The sequence below is a fragment of the Panicum virgatum genome, chromosome 9N, assembly GCF_016808335.1.
Source record: "Panicum virgatum strain AP13 chromosome 9N, P.virgatum_v5, whole genome shotgun sequence".
Taxonomy (NCBI): domain Eukaryota; kingdom Viridiplantae; phylum Streptophyta; class Magnoliopsida; order Poales; family Poaceae; genus Panicum; species Panicum virgatum.
This window is the reverse complement of record NC_053153.1, coordinates 68409802-68419472: the sequence shown is the minus strand read 5'-3', so window position 1 is coordinate 68419472 and position 9671 is coordinate 68409802. Positions and strand designations below refer to the sequence as shown.

Sequence of the window (9671 nt, the reverse complement as noted above, 5' to 3'; positions counted from 1 at the left end):
AGTGTGAGGGCTTCCTAGTGCATTGCATCAAGAGTTTGAGCTTTGTGGCACTAGGGAAACTTCAAGCAAGCGTCACCGACTTGTTACTCTTGGGAGTTGCCGCTCCTAGACGGCTTGGAGAAGAGGATTTTGTGGAGCTCCTCCAAGGAGATTGTTGAGGAGCCCCGATATCGGTTGTGAGAGGTCTTGTGCTCACCTCACCGGAGTGGTGAAGAACAACTCTAGTGGATCGAGGTATGGAGCGGTTCCTTGATTCAAGCCGGCTCAAGATCGAGAGGTTCTTGATAGAGGAGCGGTTGATTCTTGGAATCCACCTCAACGTGGATTAAGGGTGATCGGCAAGTCATCGACATCACGGGATAAATTCGTGTGTCAAGCTTGGTTACCTCTCTTGCTCACTTTAATTCTTGTTTTTACTTTGAGCAATTTACTTTACTAGAGCTTGATTTGTATCTTGTCACCCTAGGTTGCAAACCCATCTAGAGATATTAGTAGCATGACATAGGGCTTTTCTTTGTTACTAATTAAATTTCTCTAGTGTTGTTGGTTTTAGATTTTAAACCGCTTATTCACCCCCCTCTAGTCGGTGTTCTTGATCCTATAGAGGAGTGCTATAGAGATTGGCTTGTTTATTCAAAAGAACTGGATAGAGTTTTTTGCTTCAGCTGTAAATTGTTTACAAATGGGCATCGGAAAGGTCAGTTGGCAAATGATGGGTTTAATGATTGCACACATCTTTATGGAAGACTTAGAGCATGAAACAAGTTCTGATCATGTTTTGAATATGACTACCTGGTATGATCTCTGTAATAACTTGGAAAAGGGTAGAGGTATTGATAAGGCTGCTCAACGACAACTTGAGAAAGAAAAAGAGCACTGGAGAAAAGTTCTCTTTAGAATAGTGGCTATTGTAAAATTTCTAACCAAGCATAGTATAGCATTTCGTGGCCATAATAGCAAACTGTATGATGATAGCAATGGAAATTTCTTGAGTTTGATTGAAATGTTGGCTGAATTTGATCCAGTTATTCAAGAGCATGTTCGTCGTATTACAAATGAAGAAACTCATGTCCATTATCTGGGACCTAGAATTCAGAATGAGTTGATACACCTACTTGCTTCTGCTATTAAGTCTGAAACTATTAAGAAAATAAAGAGTGCAAAGTATTGCTCTATCATTCTTGTTTGTACCCCCGATGCAAGCCACCAAGAACAAATTTCTTTGATCATAAGATATATGGATTTATCTTCAAATGATGTCAAAATTGAAGAATCATTTATGGGATTTTTGGATGTAAATGATACAACTGAGCAAGGTCTTTTTGATGTCCTAGTAAGTGAAGTAAAGAGTCTTGGTCTTGATATAGATGATGTAAGAGGACAAGGCTATGATAATGGGTCAAATATGAAAGGGAAAAATCAAGAAATACAAAAGAAACTCTTGGATATAAATCCTAGAGCTTTCTATTCTGCTTGTGGTTGCCATAGCCTTAATTTAACACTTTGTGATATGGCCAAGGCTTGTGCTAAAGACTTCTTTGGAATAATCCAACACATCTACACAACTTTTGCTAAGTCAACTAAGAAATGGCAGATTTTGAAGGATAACATATCAGGATTGACTCTCAAGTCAGTGTCAGCTACACGTTGCGATAGTCGTATTGAAAGTGTTAAAGCTATTAGATTTCAATGCGCAGACATTCGAGAGGCTCTACTTCAGGTAATTGATATTTTTATATTGACAATGAATATCACTTTGGCTAACACAAATATGAATACACATTTCTTTATTCCAATTTCAGGTATCCAATATTGATAATGATCCTGGATCAAGTAGCGAGGCTAAAGGTTTGGCAAATAATGAACTTGGAGAGTTTGAATTTATAGTGGCAATAGTCATTTGGTATGAAGTATTGTATGCTGTTAATTTTTGTGAGCAAACATTTGCAAGCAAAGGATATGGTTATTGATGTTGCTATTGAGAAAGTGGAAGGGTTTATCTCTTTTTTCAGAGAGTACAGGGAAATTGGTTTCTTTGAGGCATTAGAGACAGCCAAAGGAATTGCACTTGAGATGGTTATTGGTACAACATTTCGTAAGAAACGAGTAATTAAAAGAAAAGAACAATTTGATGAGAGCTCGGATGATACAAATTTGGCTAGACAGTCTGCTAAAGAATCATTTAGAATCAGCTATTTTATTCCTATAGTTGATCAGGCTATTGCCTCACTTACAAGAAGATTTGAACAATATCAAAGTTACCAGAAAAAATTTGGTTTCTTATTTACTTTTGAAGCATTGAAATCATTGGATACTAAGAGCTTGAAATCATCTTGTCAGAATCTTGAGGATGCCCTTACAAAAGATGGAAAATCTGATATTGATGCTAGTGAACTGTATGTGGAGTTGATGTTCCTTCAAGATTTCATTCCTAAAGATAATATGGGGCCAGTTGAAGTTCTGAAATTTTTGAAGCGACATGATTGCTTTCCAAATGCAAGTATTGCATATAGAGTTTTGTTGACTATTCATGTAACTGTTGCATCAGCGGAACGAAGCTTTTCAAAATTGAAGCTATTAAAGTCCTACTTGCATTCTACAATGACACAAGAAAGGCTCAACGATTTGGCTATGATAGCATCATTGAAGATTATATTTCAAAAAATGCCCAAAGAATGAAGTTCTTCAAGTGAAAAATAGGTACGAAAATTCTTGAAATATCTTATTTATATGTTACTTATTACTGTTGTTTGATTTTACTAGACCATTAGAGCCTCATCTTAGCATTTCGCACTGGCCCCCGATTTGATCGGGACGCCCCTGTCGCCGACACCACGACCGGCGGAAGAAGCAGCAGGTGTCGTGGTCGAGTGGATAGAGCTTGACCGATCGACCATGAACAGGGAAAAAAAGATAATGATTCTCGTTGTCTTTAGTCCGGGTCCGCAGTTTTTTCGTACAGATCAAAGTAAGCAAAGGTAAAGCAATCAAACTCATAGCTACCTTGAACGTTGATACACGCACCCAACATCCAGACCCGTCCGATTCGAAAGATAGAAATAAACGTCTAGACTCGTCCCCGGTCGCGCGCGTGCATCGGCGATTATGTACGCGCTAGGTAGGGACATTTGGCCACACGCGAGCCCCGCGTCTCACCTTCCCCACCGGCCTTCTCCTCTAGTACCGGTCAATGTTGAAACTTCGGAAATCCAAACTCTAAGCTCCGCCATCTCGCCCACTACCCCAGCATTAAAGATCTCGGCCGCAGCCGCTCCCCCCACTTCCCACCCCTCATCATCAGTCACTCCACCCTCCTCCCACCCCTCATTGGTGGTCACTCCACCCCCTCCTCTTCTCCTGGCTGGCACTCCTCCAGCCGACACACACACGAGCGGCGTCACGGGATGGAGCGGCACCAACGGCCGCTCCACCCTTATATGCGATACATCGGTGCACAGCGCGTGAAAAATAGACCACTGCTTGTCCGACAGCCGCACCACGATCCCACGGCGTCCGCCGCCGACCAGCAGTCGGCGCCAGTGGAACCCTAGAAGATGTTCTTGCCATAGGGCCCGCCTGAGTGAGTGGCAACTGCTAATTCGCGCGCGCGCCGGAAGGGAAACCAACAATCGATTTCAGACAGCCATACTTTCCCTTTTTAGCAACCAATGATATTCCCTTTCCGGCTTCTCAGATTTTTTCAGCCCCCACACAGCTGTGCTTCGGCACACCAGCCGATGCACGACGCGCGAGGTTGGCTGGCTAATGGGCGCTCGATTTCGGACCGCGGTGTCCACCTCGCACGCCACATGCGGAGGCCTATATTTTATTTTTTCCATTTCCCTTCTCCGCGTGAACACAAAAAGAGTAGCGCCAGTCCGAGCCATGATGTTGTACGAAAGTAGAAACCTTATGCGGTGACCTGGTAATCAGAGAGTCCGGTTTTTCTCCTCTTTTTTTATTAGAATTTGTGTGGTTAATATTTTTACCTAGTAACTTTTTCATAAATATTTTTAAACAACTTATGAACACAATTTTTGTTTCCATACAATGTGTGCATACAATTTATACATTTTTTGCATAACTTATGAACAAGAATTTTTGTGCATAATATTTGCAGTGAAATTTATGCATATAATTTTTGTATCATACAATTTATGCAAATATTTTTGTGCTTTTCATGCATAACTTATGAACATATTACTTATACATAAATTCATGCGCTGTGAGGTAGAGTGCTCTTTTATTTTTTTCCTTTTCTTTTCTTTTTTTTCTCAAAGAGTTACTGCAGCAGATACATAACTTTATTGTTGGAGAAGTTATGTATACAATTTTTCTTCTGTATAAGTTTTGGCTTCTTTTACTTTGCACAAGTTATATACATAGCTTTTTATATAATTTTTTGTTTCTTTTGCAAAGTTATATCAATGTTACTTCTTTCTGAGAATTATCATTTGCACAACTTTTTTTCCTTCAGATTTGTTTGTGACAAAGTTTTGCGGGGACATATTGATTTATGTAACTTTATACAATAAAGTTACATAAATAATAATACTGAAACATTTATATAGCAAGCTTATATACATAACTGCATATGTTTATATGATAAAATTATATATATAACTTATCAGAAGAATCATATAATTAATATGTCCATCAAACTTTGTTGCAAAAAAAAATTGATGAGAAAAAAAATGTGAAAACAGATAATTCTCAAAAGGAAAGAAATATTTATATAACTTATGCAAAAGAAACAAAATAATTATATAAAAATTTATATGTATAACTTTTATCGGAAGAATAGTATAATTAACATGTCCATCAAACTTTGTTGCAAAACAAATTTGAAGAGAAAAAACTGTGAAAACAGATAATTCTCGGAATGAAAGAAATATTGATATAACTTATGCAAAAGAAGAAAAATAATTATATAAAAATATATATATATAACTTATGTGGAAAAGAGGCCAAAAGTAATAACAAAGTTATGTATCCGTTGCGCCAACATTTTGGAAGGAAAAATAAAAGGAAAAAGGAAAGAAAATAATGAGCACTCCGGCTCCTACGCGCTGCTCGCCGTGCCTGTGGTGTATGGCTCGTAGCAATTAGGTGGCGCAGCAGCTACCTAATGTGAAGGATATAAAAAGAAAAAAATAGGATAGAAACTGATGAGACAAGTCAAGCAGTAAGAGGAGATAAAGAAGGGGAAATAAAGAGTAAATTAAAAACAGTTGATATTCGGATGGTAGGAAAACCGGATAAGCTACATGGTAGGACCCACGCACGTGGGAGGGCAACTCGGACGGTCGGAACCGAGCGCTCGGACGCTTGCTGACGCTCGCGTGCCGAATTGGATTTCCGTGAGTGCACCATCGATTGGTAAAAGAAATAGCGATCGATTACACTTGGTCACTTGGTCGGTCAATGATGGCACCTATAAGATTAAAAGATTTCCAAGAGGGGCAGGAATTCCATGGACCATGGATGAGATCGATCGCCTTTCCGATAAGATCAGCGGGATTAATTTGGATAAACTTTGTTTAGAGAAGACTTCGTTTACTTCGTACTCTGGTCTCGGCCAGCCAAGACTGGTCTCCCTAACTTCGCTTGGCGCTTGGCACGTAGTAGCTTGAAAGATTATTAGGGTTCCAGAGAGTGTTTTTAAGTCATCCGGCTAATTATGATTAGTCACGATTAATCACGTCTATCGGTCTGCCAGCATAGATCATGTCCACCGAGGCAATTATCTCGATTAGAAGTGTAGTCATCCTACTAATCATCGACTAACCGTAATTAGTCATCCAATTAGCATGGAAATTTATAGAAGATTGTTTGTTTGAAGTTTTCGCAGGCATGCCTACCGCATTCGCATGTGGCCATATAGTTCATACCGTGGAAGCTATACGTTCACACACACGGTCGCGGTATGGGCTCCTACTAGGCTGGGCTCTAGGCCGTCGCCCTTTCACCTTAGCCCAGAGCTTATATGGACCCGTATCATAATTCTACACTTGCTCGTCTAAAATTCTATACTGCTTTGAAGGTTGAAATCAATTCGTTACGTACGAAAAAAAAGGTGATGGCGTATTTGTAGAACTTCCACGTACAATATGTCAATATAGCATGTGGTGTGCAAAAGTCACCACTAATGACAATGGAAATCACGACCGGCCCGGCCGTTACGTCGATTTGCCGCCAATCGCGGAATATACAATGCATGGATGCTAGAAATTAGCGGGCGCGGTACAAATACATTGGGTCTGAACTTCAAGAAAGGTTGATGATGCTGCTCGAGAACAAGCAATATATTGGCATTTTTTCAAAGCAATAATGGTAATGCATAAGTCTAACCAAACTTTTGTAAAGAAAGCTCGTGGCTCGTGCTAGGATCGGATCCATGACTGGGAGATGACATTTCCAACTACCCATACGATCTGACGAGCGAAGTTACTCTCGTGTACCAATGGGAAATGCTGGACGGTCGTTTAGGCGTGTGGTCGATCCATCCATAATCGCTGATGCAACTTTAAAAAAAAATGCTGATGCAACTTAAAAAAAGGAAAAAATAATCACGATTGCTTTGCTTGTTTTGATAACGAAGGTGAATGATCTGGCAGTTGCTTACGTTTAGCTTGAACCGTCATGTGAATGTGATAGTACGTGTTAAATTCTCGGTTTTGCTACGAAACTTGCGTGCTCATAGAACTGAAAGTCTGTGGATACCTACTACCCGGCCGTTCGAGTTTCGTAGCAGCAAGCAACTCGCGGCAAATTGCTTATCCCGTGGACAATATATACGACATATGAACAGCACCATACGTCCGTGAAACTTGAGGCAAAAATATTAAATGTTAGAAGAGGGCAAGTAAGCCTGTCAAGTTTCGTTTGTCTGCATTGTTAAGCTCAGTTTGGGTTTCCTTTCATTTGTCAACCTTCAATGCAACGGGAGCCTCTTCTGAATAATTCCAAGTCTCGTGATAGTTACGATTGGCGTGTGTGGATTTAATTTACAGAAGGATCGATTGAACGTTACGTGTGATAGATAACGTCGACAAGCAAGTGATGGAGACATGCTTCTCTTCCTCAAAGTAAGTTTTTTTTTTCTTCAGAAAAGTTGAAAGTAAGCGCGCGCGCACACTTCACCTTAGTTCATAAGTTTTGACAAGCTGCTGATTCTCGTGCACACGTGGACATGTACAGCTTACCATCCATTCCTATTTCCTAAAAGGTGAGATACACAACATTTACCTAAGCATATTACTCACTCTATTCCAAATTATAAATCATTTGACTTTTTTAATACTAAGTTTGACCACTCATCTTATTCAAAAAATTTGTGCAAACATAGTGAAATTTAAATTATACTTGAAGAATTTTTATTAATAAAGCAAGCCACAGTAAATGAAGTGATATTTTGCACAACTTTTGCCTAAGCCTAGTACCGCTCACTCTTGATTGACTACATTCTCTACTTCCTGGTGGCCTTCACGAGAACAACTTCGTTTACTTTCTGGTGACTGTTTGCGGGACTGCACTGCGAACATCTTCGTGCATCGATACGACTACATCGAACAAGGCCAGTAGAATAGCGTGTCTATTCCAACCGGTAACGGCGCAACCACCCGCACTAGTTCCGTCTTAGTGTACAAACTGAGACTCTTGTGTTTCGTTATGCTTTTAGATAAAATTGTGTGTTAATCCTGAACACGTGCATATGCTTTGTTTTACTCGTTACAATTATGAAAATATTGTTCAAAAGTATGTTTAATTGTGGAATTAAAATGGACCCAAAATTACCTAATTGTCTAAGGCTTATCATTTGTTATAAAGAAAAATCTAAAGGAGATCTGGACAATTAATTAAACTCTAATTGGAATATGAAGAAAAGATATCTGGGGATTGTTTAGCAAACCCAAATCCAAATTATCTCTGATGACAGAACATGATCCACATGCAAACCTGAATCAAACTGTGAAATCACATTATTTATTTATTGCTTATGACATTCATTATTTTACTTAATTTATTTAATATCATGTCACAATGCACCTGCATATGCATGTACGCGTACGATGAACTGAAATTTGGAACTAGCTATGCATGCAGTGCGACTCCGATCGAGATTAATCTAGTACGGGCTCTGTCCCTCGAAGTTGCCCGGCGGGTTGTAGTTGCAGGTGATGAAGACTCCGCCGTTGTCGCAGACGACGCGGGCGCAGCCGATGGTGGTGGAGTCACGCCACACCACCTGCGTGTAGTGGCCGCACGACTGGTCCGGCGGCGCCGAGCAGGAGTTGCTGTCGTGGTCGTACCACTGCTTCTCCGCCACCCACAGGCCGACGGCGTCCGACGCCGACCAGTCAGCGCCGGCGCCGCCCACGAAGATGTTCTCGCCGTAGCCGCTGCCGCTGGAGTGCTGGAGAGCGCAGTCGCCGGCGCGCTGCGCCGCGTAGCTCTGCGCGAAGGCGGCCACATTGTCGTCCCACGACACCGGGCCGACGCCGACGTCGGACCGCGCCGCGTTGTGCAGGTCCACGAAGTCCTGCGGCGAGTTCTGCGCCGCGCACGGCGTGATGAGAACGCCGGCGGCCGCCACCATGGCGAGCGCCAGAGCGAAGCGCGCAACCTTCTCGGCCATTGCTAGATGAGTGATTTGCACTTGTATTGTATGTCGTGTGTGTGTGTGTGTCAATTTTAGAAATTTCTCGAGTGGCGAGGGTATATTTATAGCGTAGCGAACGATAGCGGGCTCGGTAGTATACTTCCTTTTTCCTTTGGAATAATAATACTACTTGTAGTAGTAAACTGGTAAAAGAAATGGTCGTTTGGTCAGTCAATAGTGACACCTAGCTAAAATTTTCCACGATAGCCGAGAATTCCATGGACGCCAACGCCGTCGCCGATAGGACCGGCATGATGCATGGATGGGTATCTTTTGCTTCTCAGATTGTCTGGTTTGGCACGTATTATGATTTTACGACTAATTTTTCTTTTGGGATATAGAGGTGTTCTTTCGTATAGAAGTGGTGAGCAAACTTTCCCCTCGCTGCTTCTCGCTTCTTCCGCACAGTACCTGAGAAAGGCAAATACGAGGCTCTTCGCTTCCGCCGTCTCTTCGCTTACGCCGTGGATCCGCCCGATTCCTCTCGCCTCTGCCACCCGATTGGCGTCTGGCGTACATATTACTACTAGTATTAGGGTAGTTTAGTGCTAGCTAGCTAGGTTTGTCGCACTACTACAAAAACGTTGATTTGTCCCGGTTGGGAAACCGCTGTTGTCCCGGTTTCCCAACCGGGAACGCCTGTCCGGGACAAAAGGGGGCGCCCTTTTGTCCCGGGTGTGGCAACCGGGACAAAAGAGAACCTTTTGTCCCGGTTGGTAACACTAACCGGGACAAAAGGTGCAGCCAGCGCCCACGTGGCTGGCGCACCCTTTTGTCCCGGTTGGTGTTACCAACCGGGACAAAAGGTCTATTTTTTTTCATGTTTTTCTTTTCTCAATTCTTTTTCTATTTCAATTATACTTTTGCATTTCAATTAAACTTATGTATTGGAATTCAGTGTGTATGATCTCCACTAATATATACATATATATATAGTTACTTATATAATATTTGTCCTAGATAGTTTTCATATATAAATTAATTCACTTATATATATATATATATATGT

General features: G+C 41.4%; 2 protein-coding genes across 2 annotated transcripts; one reads left to right on the top strand and one right to left on the bottom strand.

The window, feature by feature from the left end:
• The first annotated feature begins 611 nt into the window (after nt 1–611).
• Nucleotides 612–2852, top strand: LOC120687544 (zinc finger MYM-type protein 1-like). Its single transcript, XM_039969556.1, has 3 exons — nt 612–1720; nt 1803–1950; nt 2015–2852. Exons 1-3 carry the CDS (start codon nt 683–685, stop codon nt 2677–2679), a joined length of 1851 nt encoding a protein of 616 aa, XP_039825490.1. The 5' UTR covers nt 612–682; the 3' UTR covers nt 2680–2852.
• A 5031-nt stretch (nt 2853–7883) lies between these two features.
• Nucleotides 7884–8691, bottom strand: LOC120693339 (pathogenesis-related protein 1-like). Its single transcript, XM_039976759.1, has one exon. It carries the CDS (start codon nt 8636–8638, stop codon nt 8129–8131), a length of 510 nt encoding a protein of 169 aa, XP_039832693.1. The 5' UTR covers nt 8639–8691; the 3' UTR covers nt 7884–8128.
• Nucleotides 8692–9671: the final 980 nt, after the last annotated feature.

Bases quoted from the DNA above. Each gene is read 5' to 3' on its own strand.
- LOC120693339 (XM_039976759.1), bottom strand. From the start codon at position 8,638: ATGGCCGAGAAGGTTGCGCGCTTCGCTCTGGCGCTCGCCATGGTGGCG.
- LOC120687544 (XM_039969556.1), top strand. From the start codon at position 683: ATGGGCATCGGAAAGGTCAGTTGGCAAATGATGGGTTTAATGATTGCA. The intron at 1,721-1,802 runs GTAATTGATATT...TTCCAATTTCAG, and splicing joins TTCGAGAGGCTCTACTTCAG to GTATCCAATATTGATAATGA. The intron at 1,951-2,014 runs GCAAAGGATATG...CTTTTTTCAGAG, and splicing joins TTGTGAGCAAACATTTGCAA to AGTACAGGGAAATTGGTTTC.